Source organism: Balearica regulorum, chromosome 10 (genome assembly GCF_011004875.1).
Source record: "Balearica regulorum gibbericeps isolate bBalReg1 chromosome 10, bBalReg1.pri, whole genome shotgun sequence".
NCBI lineage: Eukaryota > Metazoa > Chordata > Aves > Gruiformes > Gruidae > Balearica > Balearica regulorum.
In genome coordinates this window covers 2642010-2661881 of record NC_046193.1, presented here as the reverse complement: position 1 = coordinate 2661881, position 19872 = coordinate 2642010, and the positions used below count along the sequence as shown (strand labels likewise).

At 36.8% G+C, this 19872-nt stretch overlaps 2 protein-coding genes across 2 annotated transcripts in view; one reads left to right on the top strand and one right to left on the bottom strand.

The window, feature by feature from the left end:
- The window catches only part of SYN2 (synapsin II), a 188873-nt gene that overhangs the window by 89283 nt on the left and 79718 nt on the right, over window positions 1-19872 (top strand). The window contains exon 5 of the mRNA XM_075762742.1: window positions 9241-9330. Within this exon, the coding sequence (XP_075618857.1) occupies window positions 9241-9330 (90 nt within the window). The remainder of the gene's footprint in view (window positions 1-9240; window positions 9331-19872) is intronic.
- TIMP4 (TIMP metallopeptidase inhibitor 4) overlaps window positions 12598-19872 on the bottom strand; it is a 28840-nt gene continuing 21565 nt past the window's right edge. The window contains exons 3-5 of the mRNA XM_010302406.2: window positions 16643-16757; window positions 15850-15974; window positions 12598-15669 (exon numbers count right to left, since the gene is read on the bottom strand). Of these exons, the coding sequence (XP_010300708.1) occupies window positions 15472-15669; window positions 15850-15974; window positions 16643-16757 (438 nt within the window). The 3' untranslated portion in view covers window positions 12598-15471. The remainder of the gene's footprint in view (window positions 15670-15849; window positions 15975-16642; window positions 16758-19872) is intronic.

The window sequence follows — 19872 nt, the reverse complement described above, 5'->3', positions numbered from 1 at the left end:
ATCTCTGCTCCGGCGCCTGGAGCACCTCCTGCCCCTCCTTCTGCACTGACCTTGGTGTCTGCAGAGTTTCTTACATCTTCTCACTCCTCTCTCTGGCTGCAAAAGCTCCCCCCAAGTTGTTTCTTTCCCTCCTTAAATATGTTATCCCAGAGGCGCTGATTGGCTTGGCCTTGGCCAGCGGCAGGTCCGTCTTGGAGCCGGCTGGCATTGGCTCTGTCAGACACAGGGGAAGCTTCTGGCAGCTTCTCACAGAAGCCACCCCTGTAGCCCCCCCCCTACCAAAACCTTGCCACGCAAAACCAACACACCCTTCAAGACTGGAAGGCAGGTGCTGTCTGCCTCTTTCTTGAGCACTGAAGAGCTGATTTCTTAGGCACTGGACACAATCGCATGGGTGGTAAAGTTTGAACAGCTTCATGTGATAATGGCTGCAACCTCCGTAACAAATTCAATTTGCCTATTTGCAAATATTTACAGGAATGGTAGAGGTCTTTCTAAAACTAGTTTTGTGGCTTTTATTCATATGAAAGGTATTGGGTTTACAGACATAGTGAAGGCAGATGTCTCTGTATCTATGGTGAAGCCAGAGAACAAACTGTCCACACGTGCTATTCGTCCATGTGTGCTATTCTTCCAGTACTTATCCCAGCCGAACTTTCATAAGCTTAAAAAACTGTAGTTTGGTTCTCTGTCAGCCAATGAAGATTTTGGCCTCTTTGCTCAGTCTGCCAGTTAAAGCAAAACATGTTGATGGATTTGTAGCGCGAGAGCTGAAAGTAAATTCACAAAACTGTGTCAGAAGGAAGGTGGAAACATTTTAAGGTTTTTGGTCAGAAGACAATTTACTAGCAAGTTTGAACACTAAGTTGGAGCAAAGTTGATAAATAAGTATTCCTTTAAATACATAACAAAGAAATCTAACTACATTAAACCCAGCAGTGTGTTCTCCTCTTTGCACCTCTTTATAGAGCTATTATAAGTTTAATCTATTCTTGCAATAGAAAGGGAATATTACAGTCTTGCTTAACGATTTTTCTTTCCTAAGATATGTAAGCTCACTTGAAATTCCTTGAAAAAAGCAGAAACCCTTAAACAATGACTATACCTCAGTGCAGTGGTGATTTGTTTTCTGTTCCATACAGCGAGTAATTCTTACAGCTTTATATTCATCAATCTTTGCCTGAACTATGAAGTACTTTATATATAAAACTGAGTATGTATATATTTTGCTTTGACCAGCTTTTACTGCCATGAGGCTAATTTAATGCAAAAGTAGACTCAGATCTTTTCACAACATTCTTGAATTTTGTGGTAGGTTGTTATTACTTTGCCCTGTCCTTCTCTGCACTAAAGAGCAGCAGTGGGAGCTCTTGACATCCATTACGGGCTTGCATTGCATTGAACATTTCTAGTGGCAGAAAACTGAAACAGACTGTTAACCATTTCTTAGCTTCTGCTGAAAAAAAAAACTGTATTTAAATAAAGGCTGTAAGATTAGTCTGAAAGCCAGGACTGTAAAGCTGTGGTTCATATATGTTGTATTATCTGCTGTTCCTGCTACAGTACTGAAATTCAAAACCCCTCTTTTGTGCTTGCTTAACTCAAACATCCATAATTGAAGGCTAGATTATGAAAATTAAGTTTCATTTCTTGTGCAGTATTAATATTTAATTAAAAAGGAGGCCTGCATGTTATATTCCAAATTAAAGTACCTAAGAAGGTAATTTTTTTCTAGCCGAAATCTAGGTAGAGATTGTATCTGCTTCTTTTATGTATGACCATTGTGACTCAGTGATGAGGAGAATCTGGGGACTAGACTGCCCTTTGTGAGAAAGGCATGTGTCACCCATCCAGGAAAATCCCTCGCACCGTGCTGGCTCCCCTGTCGCAATCCCCACTCCTTCCTCTCCCCTCTCTCCCTCTCCACCAGTATTGTTGTCCCACGTTATCTTCAAAACTCCAACCAGTGCTACTGTTGCCATCTGATTTCCTTGCTGTCATTCCTTTACATTTAGCCTCTATTCTTAGCTCCAGAAATAGATGCAGAGTGTACTTGTCCTTGTTTCTTTTATGAGGTGTAGTAACTAACATACCTGTCTGTGAAGTGTCTTCTTTAGTTTATGGTTCAGCTTAAAATGCTATGAAGTACTGCTCTGTTTGGATGCTGGCCACCTCAGAGAAGTCCTCTGACTTTCTGTGCCGGGCTTAAAAGAGAGCGTGTTGGCTGGTCTTGTCTGAGGAATGACGTTCTACCATAGAGCTTTGCCAGGGATCTTATGAGAAAAAGTTTTTCATGTTTCCTTATCGTGATGAAATGGGGGCAGCATCTCGGGACAGAAAAGTCCATGTAGATAAGAAGCCCAGTTGGACTGAGTTTGAATTCTGTGAACAAAGCTGTAGATGCACATGATTGCATCTGTGTACAATTTAAGAGAAAAAAAAAAACCCATATGTTTAGCTTTAAAATGGGATTTACTTCTGGCTTCAGTGGTTAAGTACATAAATAGTGCTTTGTTTCTGAAGATAACTTTGTTTAGACACATCTGAAGACCTGCACAAAATTTCACTAACTACAAGACAGTGAATACGGGAGGGCTGTATCTGCATAACCTCAATTTGCATTAAAAGATAGATTCCCTCCTCTACTGTGAAGTTTCACTGAATTCAGTGTTTTTATAAAAAAACTTACTGTTTTAACTGGAAAGTGTCAGGATCTTAGTATCTCTTACAAAAAACCCAAAACAAAACCCACAAAACAATAAAATGTCTTTTTATTGTAGTGAGCCCCAAATCCTTTTGAGAAATGCTTCAGCGCATGCCCAAGTCCCATTAAAACAAACAGGTGCACAAATGTTTCCTTGAAGAGGACACTGAACTCGATGTTCCCGTAATAGTGGAATAAACTGCACATTCTCATTGCTGCCAAGTGCATCCAAGAAGGAGTCCTCATAGCTTTGATTTGAATGACTCAGTTCCATAAACTTCTTTTTTCCCTCTGTAACTTTTCGTTCTGAAATAAAAAGTTCCAGAAGGCCTCTTGCTCTAGGCCTCATGGTACTAATTTTCACTAATTCTTTTCTAACAAACACGTCTTGATCTGTTTTCTACCTTTTATGCTCATAGCTATTTTTCCTTCATTTTAATCCACATGTCTTCCTTAAATCTCACTTTCCTCACTGTTTACACATTTTGTCACCGCCTCTTTCATTAGCCAGGGTGTTTCTCATTGCCAGATGCCTTGCTACCCAACTTTGCAAGCCAAGATGAAATGTTTTTATGTCTCTGACTGTGATCCTTTTCTGGTTTTTATTTTAAATCCTGCTTTTCTAACTGTTGTATAAAACTTTTTTTTTTTTTTTTCTCTCATGGATGCACTCTGGTAATCTGTAAGCGAGAGCTCTGCATGCAGTACTTCCAAGGGCATGAGGGTTTTATTTAAGACTTTTCTTTTGCATCCTGTAGAAATTCTTAAATGGTTTTTATATTTCATCTGATGTAATTCTGAGGTGAAAATATTCCCATAGTTAATTACAGCAGTGATTAGCAATTGGAGAGATGTGCCTCTCAGAGGAGAGGTACTCATGCCTTTGGAAATTCTGGGTAATGTGGAACAGAGACACTCAGATGGTTCTGGGGAGGGTCAGCACAATCCACACAGGCTTAGTAGCTCTGTCTCAGTAGATGGAGACAATCACCCCAGAGCGTTAGGAGGACACTGGAGATAAAGGAGGTGAGGAAGTACCAGATGCAGTCAACGGTGGAAGGAAGGGATGCCGCTAATCCCAGAGTGATGGGTCAAGCAGTAGGGCTTTAATAAAAAAGGCAGTGGGGGTTTGCAGCTCAGCTTGGCGAGGCAGAGATCATCGCTGTGTTCTCATCTGAGGCTGGGCTGCAAAAGGGTTAGAAAACAACTCATCTATGTTCTAAAACTACCACTGAATTATGATGCAGGTTCCCTATAAGTTGTCTTTCCATTCGTAGTCCCACTGTGTTGTCTTTGGCTTTGCATTGTAATAATGGAAAACTACTGGAGGAACATCAAGTTCTTTTGTCAGTTCCCATCTTTTCTGTATTCTGTTAATGTGCCCAAACTGATTTGTAGGCGATGTTTCATTCTTCAGTTGCCATGTCAAACTTTGAATTGACCTTGAAAGTTTGAATTCTTTCATTAAGTTGTCTGTCAGCAGGAGCTGACAGAAAGAGGTACGTAAGCAGCAGTCTGTTCCCCTTGATTCTTGACTTAGTTATCAAATAGCAAATCAAATGTGTATGTACTCAGCCTTCTGGAAAAGTATTTAATGTTTACTAAAGCATAATAGAAGAAATGTAAGCCAATTGCAGCAAAGAACAAATATTATGAAGAGCGTAAAAAGAGCAACACAAATACTTCCCAGGTAGTAGTAATTAAAAAAAAAAAAATCAAAACCCACAAAGAGAAATACAGAAACTGTGTTTATAATACAGGCATAGTCAAAAATCTTGGTTAAAGTAAATTGACTCCCACAGAGTACATGTGTCAAATGTACGCTCCCAGCCCCTTCCACGCAACTGCTTAGTTTCTTCTCCCTCAGAAGGATCTACAGTGTTTGTCTCTTGATCTGTTGGCCACCAACGACCCTGATATGTTTGTGCTAATGGTACTTAGTCTGTGCTTCTGAACATCTCTTACAAGGCAATCACGTGCTTCTGGAATGACCAGTCACCTTTTCAGGCCTCAGCCTAAAAATGGACATTTCAGCCTAAAAAAGGACTTCAGGACATTTTTCACAGTGCTATCTGAAGGGGATAGAAAAAGGCAATGTCTTGTCATCTTTATTAGTTTTCTATAATAGAAATGTAACACAAAACAGCCTATAATGTAAAACAGTTAATCTTTCAGCTTCGTACCCTGCAGAACCTACAAGAGATCTCTGTAAGTTGTTACAGGGAGAAGGGAGCTTCCCTTTGTAGATTGAAAGAGAAAATGCAGTTGCTGAGGCCCCCATCCACACCCTCATGTAATGATAGACATATTCAGGCATAATTTACTCTAGTGTGCATTTCACAGAGAAATACTAGGAACCTCTACAGCACTTCCATGGAAAGCTGTCTTTCATCAATTCTTAAACAGGAATGATTTAAGTATATGGTAGGATGGAACTTTTACTCTGTCTAAACATTTGATCAGTATAACAGCCCGATCTTTAAACTGTTCTGCATCAGCTGCTTTTAAGTACTACATGTTCAAAGCAAGCTGGCAGCAATACTGAATATTGAGATCACACTAGAAACTTAGAAATTTTGTTTTAGTAATTTCACCCACAAACACTGATACACATTTAATACACTTGGTAAGAGGCAAATTTCTGTACAGAAATCCAGAAGTAAACTGGTATTGCTTTACATTTCTTCACTCTGTAGATGTGCCCACACCTTGAAGCAGTCAAAGATAAGTCTCAGCTAAAAGCACCTTTTTTTTTTTTTTTTTTAAGACAGAGGGATTCAAAATGTGTTTACCCGTTGAAGTTTTCCTGTTTCTCTAGTCCTAGAGAATGCCAGCTCATCTGCTTTGGTGAAACAGAATATCCAGGGAAATTAGTGATCATTTTAGTTGTTACCATGAAGTATTAGATGGCAGGCTGGAGTTCTTCCACTGTCAGTAGAAGCAAGCCTTAACTTGTAAAAAGCACAGATAATGCTCACCATACAGGAAGATCTCTGACAGAAAAGGTTTTATAATACACAGCTCAGTGGCACTTCCCTGATTGGGAACAACTGTACAGGCAAATGTGAAGTAGCTTGTGGCATGAAAATCTTGTTCAACATACCAGGAAATTCCCGCCTGGAATGGACAATGATATATATTCTTTAGTCTGGTGACAGAGATTAGAAGTTGCTGGAATTAAAGGTAACACAAAGCACCATCTGGAGTAATTAATTTTAAATATCGTATCTAATTATCTTTGAGGAAAAAGTTTGTGCAGTTTGTTCAGGAAAAAAATCTGAGCATTTCAGGGATGACGTGTGTAATTAAGCACATTTTAACTCGTCTAAAGCAATAAGCAAAGTCATTATTCTAATCTTTATGAAGTTAGGAAAGTGGTTTGGGTTTTTTTTTATTGTAACTATGCACTGCTTGATTACAGTACACTGTATGCATTCAAATTTATAGTGTTCCATTCTTGGTGTAATGAAACCCCATAAAGCTTTTATGTGAAATCAAAGGGAGTGAGTGTCTTTTTTGACTATTTGTTCTTATCTGTATCATACTTTGTTGAAGAGGAGAAAAAGTGCAGCTGGTGCTCTCCTGTTCTTTTATGGAGGAACAGTCTATAGGCCTGGATGTGAAAGCATTTAATCCCTAATAGAAAAGAGCTGACATCACAAAGAATGTTACAAAATCCCACTCTTTTCCTTTTAAAAAAAAAAATCCGAAACGCATAAATATATGTACCTGAGAATATCTCTCTTCAAGCTGAAAATAAGATGTAAAATTTAAAGATGAGAATTAAATTCAGATAGCTAAACTAAGAGTTAAAAGAAGTTTTTTCCACTTTCTTGTTTTTTCTTAAGATATTGAAAAGACTCCTGCTGAAATACTAAGCTCTCCAAGTTTCTTTTTTTTTAGATAATTGTTAAAATCTCCCAGGATTTTCAGCGTCCATATACAATACTTCATTTAAATATAGACTGGCTCTACCACTATTCTCTATTTCATGAACATCTATATCTATAAACATTCGGCATTGGATTAGATAATAATTCAGTAGTGTATCATCTAAAAAGATGATGCTCTTGCCCAGGGAAGAATTTGATAAACTTCACTGTGATTTAATGATGTAATTTAAGGTCATATTAGCTAGCCCAGTAAAACAAAACATTTTCAAAAATCTAATCAAAGCAAGGCATTAATATGATCTTTTGGGTTTGGTTTTTTTTGTGGTGTTTTGTTTTGTTTTGTGGGGGTTTTTTTTTAATAAAGTCTAAAAAAATGTCAAATCAAACTTATTGGGATAGTTTCCAGCAGACCTTTAAAACCTGGACTGGATAGAAAAGCAGGCAACGTGGTGTTCTATATTCAGCCTATTTGTAAGCTCTCTATAGCTTCCGCACTGTCCAGGTACAGCAGGATTTTCAGAAGTGGTCTTTTGCTTCAGTCGGTATAACTGATGTTTGTTTGGTTCAGCTGCTCAAAAGGAAAATATAAAAAGGTATAGTCCAGGTCACCCTTAAAAATTGATGATAAATGAATTTCTTTTCATACATTGCCTGGTAGGAATCAGGGAAAATAAAAAATATTTATAGCAGTTTAAGGATGTACAATTAGAATGACAAAGTTTTATATGAATTTGGGTTAAATTTATCAAGTTGCTCTTTTGGGGGAGAAAAATGATAGAAGATTCCTAAAGTTGTAGACACACAGGTGAAACAGCATCCCAGCAGGGGCAAATGATAAATCATTCCCCCCCGACTGTGGGAAATCTGAGTTAGTTCTCTCCTCTGTCTCGGGAAATTTAAGCCTCCCTTTCCTACGTGCTATTTCAGAGCTTAATTACTAGATTAGAGGGTGCTTTAGAGTGATAGATGTTTGTTATCTGTGGTTGATACTATTTTATTTTAAGTAAACAAACATTTTCTAGTATAAATCTGAATTATAGCTTTCTCCAACCCTACAAATGTCATTTGCTTACTTTCGTCTTTTTGCTTGTGAAAATGGAAAAGAAAATAAGGAATCACAGAAAATACAGTCATATGATTTTTTAAAAGGTTTTTACTTAATGATAGATGAATAGATTTATTTTAACATAACAATTGTTTTGCAAAAATCATGTATTTAATAGGCAGTATTTCCTTATGAAATTTTGAATTTGGATTTTGGATAAGAACAGAAATAAATAGTAAGTTGTCAGGAATCCTATTTGCAAACCACCTTATTTTGGTAGCTGTGATAATATTTCCTTTCCTTGAGGTCTGCTTTGTACAGCACACTATCCTGCTAGAATTTCTTAAGCTTTTGGTGAAAACTACTCATGATTAAGGTATTTTCCACTGGACTTCAAAATATGTGTTTTACCAAACCTAAGTAAACACTGCTAAATTAAACAAATTCTCTATGCCAGCTGGAAATGCGATGCAAAGCTTTCATCATTTTTTTCGCCCCCTTTAAACAGTTTTTACTATCCCTGCACCCTAAATTGCATTAACAGAGTAGGTATTTGATCAAACTGCATTATGGACAGAGTTCTATTGTTCTTTGCTTTTTTCCTGTTTGTAACCAGCAAATCCCACTATTCACACTGTTGTGCTAAGTTGTTTATGTCTCATGTTGGCATAATGACAATTAAACACATCACAGGCATGTACAAGCCAGAGCTTTGGAGTCTTGAAACAATAGTAGTCTTCTGACTGCCAAAGGCGTCCTGCTCCCTAGAAACCTCACTTGCTAAGCTGTGATTTCAAGAGTGATTTAGTTTTTGAACTGTTACAACAGAAGAGTTGATCTGTTCACTAAAGAGAAAGAACAGCCCCAAAATACACTTCTATTTATTAAAGAATTCTTTGTCTTTTTGTGTTTAAATGTTGTTTTACTTTCTGTGTTAAGTTACTACGGTCTAGCACACTATGGATGTGTTAGAGAAAACATTAATAGAAATGTCAATAACATGTAGCTGTTCACATTATCAACATCTTGGTTAACTGGCCATTCTTCCACTGCCTCCAAGTGGCTATGGTACATGGCTGGAGCCTAGGACATTAAAATGCTCTCGTCTGTTCTTCACCTGACTTGTTACATATGACATAGTTACTGCTTTTCTGCGTTTTCCAGTTTTGCAAAATTGTCTTTCAATGTTAGTAAGGTGCCAGAGGCTAAATTAATGTGAAACATGTCTGATCTTTAGATTAAAGGTGGTAGAAAATGCAAAATTATAATGATTTTATTATCAGAAAATCAGCTTAAATTATATAGACTCTGAGGTATCTGAAAATTAATATTCCAATGTATTTCAATTTTTGTACACGTGAGGGCTTTACTCTTAGAGGTGGTGTTCTTTGTTGCTCTGCATGTCAAGTCATAGCCTGGATGGATCAAAAAGGGGTGTGCATGTGAGAGAGGAGGAGAGAGAAAGCGTATAATGTGTATGTGTGTTTGCTGAGTTTATGAAACACAGAAGACAAGAAGCAAGACGACAGTATGAGATCGTTTTGGTAGAATGCAGTTTCTCTCCTAAGCTTTTTCTTTTGTTTTGTTTTATTTTACAGTTTGCCCAGCTGGTCTCTGTCTACAAAACTCTGGGTCCAGAGAAATTCCCTTTAATTGAGCAAACATTCTATCCAAATCACAAGGAAATGGTACGTGCAAATACCAATACTAATTTTCCTTACTGTCTCTGTAAAACAGGAACTGTAAACACACAAGTCATTTCCCCCATTTACTGTCTATTTTAAAAGCCATTTTGGAAGCTTTCAGGGGGGGATGAAACTGGGTGACCACTTGAAAGCATTGTGATGGTTAACTGGAGGATTTTCAGATGAGAAGGTAGTCATTTTTCAGCTAGCCAACTTCAGATCTTTAAGAGATTAAAAGCTTATAAAGACACAGAACAATTATTAAAGTCTGAGAGTTATTTTTATGGTTTGTTTTCAACCTAGTCCTTTATAATATGTTCAAAGTGGGTTTTATCTTTGTACATGATGCACAAAGCTATGTGCCTGTCAGTGTAGAACTTTGAACTCATCTAAAGTCGGGGTGGTTATGACTTGTGATCTTCATGTACCTGAGCTGACATTGATTCCCAGTCCTTTACAGACATAAATGCATTCATAAAAATAATACAACCTTTACTCATGACCTGTCTTACACGGCAGACATTTTTTCCTTACTTTTCTTATGGTTTCTAAACAGAAATTCTTTCCTGAGTTTATTTGCCTAGAGGAAATACTTTCAGCACTGGACGGAGGCTATGAGGCTATTTGCTGATTGAATAGACTGGCAGAGAAGCATCAGTTATTTTTAGAATATAATCCATTCAGCATATGTCACACAGCTGTGATTCAAGTATCATTGTAAGGCCACGATAAAGATGTTAGCTGTTTAGGTAAGGTCCCCAAGCTGTAATTGCTGTGTGTCTGTCTGGAGACTCTGGCTAGCGCTTCGTTGTCATAGGTGGCGTCTAAGATAAGCCTCAGTGATAGCAGTTGACTAAGATTTCTTCTGAAGTCGTCTTTTTTCCCCGCATCTGTCTCATCTTTTGGTAACAAACCCAGTATGGTGCAGTTCTGCCGTATTTTTTGATGTGTTGCGAGAGTGGCAGGATGGCTCTTCATGCTGCTTTGCCATTTCTCTCGGGTTCCTTTAGACTAGTAACTCACAGATGTTTCCACTTCTTTTGTTGCATATAACGCTTCTGAAAAGAGCTTTCACCACAGTTAGGTATTTAGTAAATTTGCTACACAGTAGTTTTGTAGAGCCAAATGAGAACGGTACTGATCTGGAGCAGCAGATCTAAATATTGTCCCAGCTAATCAAATCTTTTCAGAATGGAAGGGGTTTTTGTTGATGGATTTCTTAGGAAAATATGCAACTTTATAAAATTTTTTTTTTTTTTTTTTATGCAAAGGAAGTGCATGCCCCTTGGGGATTCATTGATAACAGGTGGAGAAGCAGAAGCACATCTCATGTTTTGCAATATGCTTTTTTAAATGGTAGTAAGTTTTATATCTCCATTTTCCTGAGAATGTCCAAGATTAAAGCTGGTTTATAATTTCCTGTGCATAATTTATTGTGCATTATTTTATGAGCTATTATTCAGGCTCCCCAGGAAAGCGGTCACGGCACCAAGCCTGTCCAGAGCTCAAGGAGCATCTGGACAATGCTCTTAGTCATATGGTTTAGTTTTAGGTCATCCTGCGAGGAGCAGAGAGTTGGACTCGATGATCCTTATGGGTCTCTTCCAACTTGAGATATTCTACGAGTCTATGATTTTATCGAAAAAGTAGGTCTTTTAATGCATTGCTAAATTGCAGCATATGTAGAAACAAAAAAATAATCCTGTAATTCTGGGACAAGAATTAATCTGTTAGCTTTTAATTTTTATGTAGTGTGACGCTGTAAAAGGTCTTACCAGTTCAGTTGCAAACTGCTGTGTGGAACACCTGATGGAATTCACGTTCAGTAACAGAACACAAACAAGAAACTGTGTGTATGTGCTTATAAGGCAGATTTTGCTTAAGAGTATAACAAATACTTGAGTGGTTTTTTCCCCCCTTCGTTCTTCTACATTGCTCATTGATGTCTGAACTGTTAAGTTACTTCTTTTTATTTGAACTTTTGAGTGGTTAATGTTCTTCAAAACCAAGTAATTTTTTACATATTTATACATAATGAAAGTTAATCTAGAAAATAAATGCATTTCAGTATTGCATTGCCATACGTGGTTTAGAGGTGCTGTAATAACTCATTGTGCTGAAGCTCATTTGTTTGTTTTTTCCTTCTGAAGGACTTATTTGGAACTTTGTGTCTTGAAACATAATCAGGCAACATGGTACAAGATAACATATTATTCAGATTTCTAGAATGGGTTCTAAGATGATCTGAATATCAGTCTTCTAATTGATGAATTGAAATCGTATCATGCTATTTAAATTTTGTTGTTTTTTCTAACATTGTTTATTAATAGCTGGCCTCATTTGTATTTACTTTTACAGATTTTGATATTTACAGTTTAAAATAATTTCTTGTCGTTCCTCTTGTGTTCATCCCTTACCTTCTTATTCTCCAAATCATAATGTAGAGCTCTCTTCCTCCCCTCCAGCGCAACCCAGTTGGGGTGGGGGGGAGCAGGGGAACACTCCAAATCCCTGTGAATTGAGTTTTCAGCTGAGCATGCCAGAGGTAGGGTTGTGCTTCTGTTCCTTTTGCTTTTCATACTCTGGTCATCATTTGTACTGAGTCATTAGACGGCAATAAAAGGTAAATAAACAAAGATGCCATTCTTTTGTGTAAAAATGGAGCTGCTTTAATGAAACACTTTTTGAAACAAACATTCATCTCAGACTGATTAAAACTATACAAAACGCTGTAAGGCTTTTTGAACTCATTGCTAGTTGAGTCATATCTACAGCCTTTCCCTCAGTAATTAGTTCCCTTTATTTCACTGCATTCCTACCTCTTATGTTGTCTGTCATGGAAAAAAAAAAAAACAAAATGGCTTTTTCCAACATAATTGTTGGACAATTTAATTAAAACTTTACTGGAACATTGAGAAAAAGCCAGTAGTATTCAAGGTGGTGTTTTTTCCACCATTCACCTGTACAGTCTCCCTTCTCTGTTCTTTTCCCTACTCGTATTGTAAGTCATGTGAGTCATTTGCAAATTAAAATCAAATGTTGTACCAGGGTATATTTCTGCTCTTACCTTTCATACAACACATACACAGTTTCAAGAAGTAAAAATGAAATGTAAAAATAATCTGCTGCTGTTGATAATATATCAATGCCACTACAGTAAAAATCTTGATAGGAAAAGAACATATTCAGAATGCCACATTGTAGTTAATCCTTTCCATAATCTTTAGCAGTGCTGAATCTCAGGGAAAATAAAAACTCATTCTGAGAGGGTTTTTTGTAAAGCTTTTCTTGCCATATTTATTGATACGAGAAAAAAAATAAAATCTTTGTACCATCCATTGTGGGAAGTTTGGCCAGATTTATGCTCAGACAGAATCAAAGTGGATGGCTGTTAGTTTTGAAACACCTCATATGGGATATTTTATGGTAGGTCAAGTATAAAATTTTTTTATAAACTAATTATGGCATACAATTCATATTACAGTTTGTTCATAAATATCAAAGAAAACATTTATTTTTCCAAGGTACATAAAGAAGGCAATCTGAGTTGGGTTAGTCAAGTTTAAGGTCTACTTACTATAAAACTGAAATAGAACTATGTTGAGTTAAAAAGCAGAAAATGTTTGCTGCAGAGTGCTATGCAAGAGACACCGTTACATCAAAATGGATTTGGAGACAAATGCTACACTTTACATGTATTGAATATTAATTAGCCATGTGCTTGATTCAGCATTTGTATGGTTATTAACCTCATGCAGGCTTCTCTAGGAATTGTTTTGGTTTGACTTGAGGAAATCAGGCCTGGTTTTAAGTCTTTCTTTAAATTAGTAATATAAATGCACAGCACTGACAGTGAATAGCACTGTCATTATTGTCTCTGCCATATCAATTCCTTTTTGGAAGAAATGTAGCCTATAGAAATAGCTATAAGTCTCCTATGGTCCAAATCAATGTTAGGTAATGTTTTGTTTGTCTTTAGCAAAGCAGAAAATGAGCTAGGCTTTACATCTGACATCACAAATAAATGGTGTTTTAATTTAGGATTGTAAATTCAAACAACAAAACTGATTTACAGTAATTAAAAAGTGAAACATTGACTATTAGGGGATATATATTCCTCAAAGGAATAACAGCATGCCTTCCTGATGGCTTTGCACCATTTGCACTTCATTGGAATTGTATGAGTTTAGCCACAAAAAAAGCAAGAAAGAATATTCATTCTCAGAAGAGTGTTTTCAAACCTGTCCTTTAAATATGGATTCATGCAATTGTCAAAATAAACATTAGAAATGTGAACAGAATATGTCACAAACATCATTTATACAGGTTTTTTTGCAAGTAGACATTATATATCCAATGCAACATATTTCAGGGTTTGACAAGATACATAGGACATGCTGAATTTTATGTCCAAACTACTACTTCATTTAATTGAATGGAATCAGAGGTGCCTACACACTTAAAGATGTGCATGTCTTTTTTGCAAGTTTAAGTCCTGATGATTTTGTAAGGACTCTATAGCAAACAGACTAACGGAACTATTTGGAAAACTGGACCCCTGAAGCACTAGAGAGTAACAGCTCTGATTCTGAATGAGCCCATGGGCTGGAAATGCCACCCTGTGGGTAGCAGGAATGAGTAAAGTGTTTGTGTTAGACCTTTAAATAGACCTGACCTAGCCAAACAAGAACAGAACTGTCTAAATCTCTGCCTGTTGTTCTGAATTCTCATATGGGGAATACATGAGAGTAATTTCTAGCCAAAATTGGAATGAAGTGAAAGAAACTCAATGAAGAAAATTGGAGAGAGTAAAAATGTCAGAAATGGCAGCTATTGCAGATTCATATCCTGCCTGACGGTTCTCCTCCAGTTTCTAGAATGCAAGCAGTTGGACAACTGTCTACACTTTGGCATTTACTGAAATAACTTCTTAAGTTTTACCACCGTGCATTGAGTTACTTTTGTAAACTTAAATATGTGTGAAATTAGTTACTAACTACAGTAATCAATTCATAAAAGTTAAGATGCTAAAGGACTAAAAGGTAAAATATGTTGTAACACTTCTCTAATATAAGTTCATGAGTTACCAAATTTATTATGACAGAATATGATGGATATTCATGAATGAAAAATCATTAATGTAAATTTAAACTATTAAATATAGTCAAATATTTGAGAGCTTTTTAGAAATCACTTGCAGTTCGAGTTATTCGCTATCTATTGCATGTATTTTTACAGGAGTTTCTAAAGCCAAGGCTTTTAACAGTGCTGAAATACAATGAACCTAATCACATATTTAGAGAGGCATTATCAAGTACTACAGCTGCTGTGATGATGGATGTGGTTTCTGTAAATATAAGCAGCTTTAGCCTGTCACTATTTGTGCCGGTCCCATAAAATGCTGAAGCATTAGAACATCTGGCTTTTCTTTCAAGAAGGTATAGCTAGTCCATAGAAACATTGAGTTGGGTAAGACGATTTTGATTATCAAGGCTGGTTTTTTTTAACTTAGTTATCAATGAAAGTTAGAACTCTCTAGATAAAGAAAGTTATGAGATAAGTAACATACAAAATATGGAGCACAGATTGTTTTAATCACAGAAGTGTTCAACTTATTTCAACAGATAAGGAAATACAGGGATTTTTGAATTTTTTTTTTATAGCACATTGTTATAATACTTTACATATACACTGTACAATAATTCTTTTGTATCAGAAGACTTTCATACAGAAAAAAATAGTTCTATAAAACATTCCATAGTTCATCAGAAATGAACTTTGGGATAAAACATGGGCTCTCTTAATCTGTAGGTTAACAGAAATAGGGGACAAAATTCTGGCAATTCTTTTGTTCTTGTACATTCATATTGGTAAAAGGGAAACTCGTTATGCCTTAGCGGACACAGAGGAGCATTCTCAGCTTGAGCCTCTCTGTGCAAAGCATAACTTTACAGAGTAGCTACCTCCAGGAGATTTGTTCCTCATCGTGCGTGAGTGCCAATTCCACAGACTCGTACTTTAGCTGTACAGGACAATTTGTTTTTGTTTCTAAGCAACAGATACATTAGACGATGGCAGTTCAAAGCTGTGAGCGTGCAATGTTTGATGGAATTAGACTCCAAGGCTTTTTAGGAAGTGATCGTTTTAAGGTTCGCTGATATCAATAAACTCTTTCTCTGGGGGAGGACCACCTCGGTACCAGCTGCAAGTGCCATCACTTCTCTTGATACAGGCGTAGTGCTTGGCTTGGTGCCCGTATAGCTTTCTTTCTATCAGCCAGTCTGTCCAGAGGCACTCGTTTGGTGTAGTGATCGAACAGGGCACCATGTAGCAGGTAGTAATCTAAACGGGAAATAGTACATTAATTCAGTATATTGCAGGTTTCCTTGAAATGGTATTTATTCTCAAATAACATAAAATATACGGTGCGTAAAAAAAAACAACACCAGTTCCCATCAGTGAAAAGTGTCGGTGCCTGTAAGGTGAGCTCCACCGATAGACGGTGTTTTGTCCTATACTTACTTTGCAGCCACAGCCCATTTGATATCTCTGATTAAGGCTCTTCTTTTGAGACAAGGATAAATCATCCCATGGTTCAATGTAGTTGCATAAGTGGATGAGGACTTTACCATCACTTAAAATTTGACCTACAGCATGGAAAATAAGAAAAATAAGGCAAGCAAATAAAACTGTTTTCTAAATACTGAAATAAATTGCAAGAATACCTGAAGCTTTTAACTAATTGCACCAAATTAGTCTCATTTCACACTTTTTTCAATGAATGTAATTATAACCGAGAGAACTATTCTGCTGATTGCATGCTGAATAAATGTAAAAGATCTAAGGAGGGTATTTTTCAAAAGATGCTGACCACCTGGCAGCAAGGGATGAATGCAAATGCAGTAGTATGTTAAACTAGGTTTCAGGACTCTATAGAAAAATCTGTAATTACTTAGAACCCCAAATCTGCATACGCGTAGACGTGTGTTGTCTCATTAAGCTTGTTTGCATTCCTGGGAAAATCAGTACTGTTGGTTTTAAACAAATAATGCTGGCATACTTCTGATTTACTAATTACATAGTTACTGACCTTGGCTTCCTTTCAAACTTCTTTAAGAAATTTGGATGAAGGGTGGAAAACATGTAAGATCACAGTATAATTACAGCTTTACACAATTTGTACATTTCATTGTGTTTGTATGATTTAGTACATAAATATATTATTTTTTTAACAAGGGCTGGCATGTTTTTGCAAAGTCAATCTAAGCAGTTACTTCTGTTTTTACAGGTACATTAATTTTTGTTACATTTTTACCTGTCAAAAGATACTGTTTTTTGTTGTTAGCTTCTAGTTTCACTCCACAGAGTGAGGAATCAAAAGGGGTATAGACATACTGGACATCCTTCAGCTTTTCAAATCCTTTAAACATCTGAAAATTATCAGAAACAGAAAGTCAGTAGTGGAAAACAAACATGAAAAAACAGTTGCAAATGCCAGCTGAAAGAAATATATCTTAAAAATATCTCTTAAAAAAGGCTCTAAAGTCAGAACTTATACAAGAAAATACCAAGAATTAGACCCCTTCTCTACACTAAATGAAATGTGTCCATTATTTTTAGAAGAAAATTAGCTCTTCATTTTTTTAAAAAAATTATAGGGTTTTAAATGTGCTTTTTCAGTGGTTTTAATGGATCTTTAAAGCTTTCTCTTCCATTTATGTTCTGCTGCCATCTTCCATTTAAGGAGTAGTGCAGAGACAGCATTCATCAACAAGGTGCTGCAGCATTATATATATTAATATGGGAAATTTTGTCTTGACCAGTGTAATGGTGTGTATCTTCAAGGACATGAAACAGGGTAGGAAACTGAGCATCGTTCTTACATTCGGTTCTTAAAGCTAGCTGGTTTTCCACATCCAGAATTTTGCCCAACATGACCTTCTTAAATAACTGTTGGAAAATGGCATCCAGCTCTTAGATTTTATAGCCTGCAGCACCAAAATGGATAGGTTCAGGATCAAAGCCTGTGCAGTGTTCATACTGGCTGTTCCTTAACTAGCATTTCCAACTATGAAAATAATTCTTAAAGCAAGCCGTTAAAAGATCAAAACAAAATTAGTTGTGTCCGAATGTGAGAAGGAACCATAAGATGCTAATCAACCTCAGAATGCCTGTCATCACCTAATATGACATCACTGAAACCCCAACACTTCAGGGGCCCCATGTAGTGACATCGTGCTCTGTGTTGACAGCTGTGGACAATCGCAAGGCTCACAGCGCCCAAGGGCAGGCTCTCCCAGTTGCAGCTGGCGTCACTGGAAAATGTGTTCGTGTTACTCAAGTTCTCTCTGGAGATTTAAATGGTACAGGGGCACTAGAAAATATACTGTAATATGTTGATTTTTCTGAAGCCTTGTTTATGGAATAAAAAAGCCAAAGTTGTCATCAGGCTTGTGATCCAAAAATATTAGATGTGAATTTGAAATACTTAGTAGAAGAAACACACACACCAAAACAAAACAAGAAACAAACTGGTATCCTGTACAAAGCAGCAGTGAAAATGATAGAAAACACATATAATGATGATGAAAATGTGTCTGATTTTATTGAATAGAAATAGTCTGGTATGCCAGCCCCATGTAAAAGTTCTCAGACAGATGGCCACGTGAGGAAGCAGGAGTTGGCTGGATGCGTGTTGTGGAGCATCTGCCTGGTTGCTAGCCCAGACGCTTAAATCTGCCTTGTTCAGGGTGTGGGTACTAGGCGTAGATGTCTAGTACATAGTAACTACGTGACCTGTGCAGGTATCCTCTGATGTGAGTTCTCTCTGCATTCAGAAACCTGTGGTTGGGCTACAATGTGTAGTAGGGTACAACTTTTAATATCTCATCACCTGATCTAAATTAACTTGAGGCTTTATGCAGACAACACAAATTGATTTAGCTATTAAAAAAAAAAAGAAGAGAGAAATATCCATGGCAACTGATAATGGAGATCTAGTTAATATTTAAATGCGTTTGGTGTTTATTTTGTTGGGGTTTTTTTGAAATTACAGTCTGACCGGGTTTTGACCTAGATATTTGTTAAAGCATTTCTTAAGATTATAATCTTCGGTTTAACTCAGTAAATAATATTTGATCTTCTCAATCATATTCTCTCATCTCCTAAAAGTGTGGATACTTCCACACTGTAAAGGGATAAGATGGCTTGATTCCATTCTGCCTTATGGTATGGCCCATTTACATTGAGGGTCTGGGAGGACTCTGCTGAGGCAGGGCAGTAGGGTGAGGGAGCGGGGGAATAGCGAGAGGTGAGCCTGATGCTAAAGTCTGTGTTGGCGCTGCCCGCGCCTTCTGACGGATGTAACTGAGAGCAGCGCTCAGCTATTGCTTTAACATTTTAGAATACTTTTTTCAAAGACTATTTGTATTACTTTCATTGTCTCAGGCATGTTCTTGTTATAATAATTCCATTCTTCCGTCTTTGTTATTCTCTAGGCCTTTTCAACTGTAACATGGCTTATTTTCATAGCTTTATATAGTGATTAATATCTAGCTTTAAAACGGCATGCATTGCTGTAAAGCGTAGATACCGTTGTATTTAGCTCAAATGCCTCCTTGTATTCCCACTGTGAGGGGAGCCCACCCTCTCATAAAAGAAGTCTGATTCTTTCCGTGGGTTTCTACCCATACCGCTTGTGTGGAAAATACTTAGATATTTTGCTTATTCTAGTTTAGTTTGGTAAAATGTGTTGATTTCACGTATGACAGTAATATCTTGAGCCTTACTTCACTACTCTGATAATATAGGACAGTGTCACAAAAGCTAATGGCACTGTTTTAATATTTAGCTGCCTCCTCAGGGTAAGTGTGGATGACCCAGTCAATAACAATATTATGAAGACAAATATTCAATTGCATATAAATCACGTATTTTCTTCTCTCTTTAGTATAATGCTGTAAATATTGCAATAAAAGAGCAGTAATTGAAAAAACATATGGTTTCTTAACATGCCAAGCCATATATATAAGATGAATGAACCCCATCATTATTCTTTTTTTTTTTTATTTCTGAAAATGAACAGCAAAATCATAGTTAATATTTTGCCCCCAAAAACCAATGTTTTAATGCTATGCCTGATGCACTGGATTTAAACTAACAGAAATACAGTTTTTCTAACAGGAGTAGCATAAACCAGCCACACTAATGTTACATGTCAAACAGCCCAGAGTAATATAAAAGAGAAACAGCAGCATTGTGCTGAATTTACAGTTGCAGTAAAATGTGACCTCTATAGATTCCGTGTTTCTTTTCCAAGAGGGGAGATGAATTGCTGAGAGAAGTGCGAATACGTGTGTGGCTTGAAAAGTATTCACCAAAACTAATACTGAGTTGATAATGGTGTTTTAGTTTGTTAGATCCTACAGCTCAAAAGAGATGACTAGAGAGCCTATTCTTACTTTCTATGTTATATAAAGTGAATTCTTAGCATGTCCCCCCAAGCCAGTGAATGTTTGTGCACAGGGTTGGCCAGAACCACGTGAT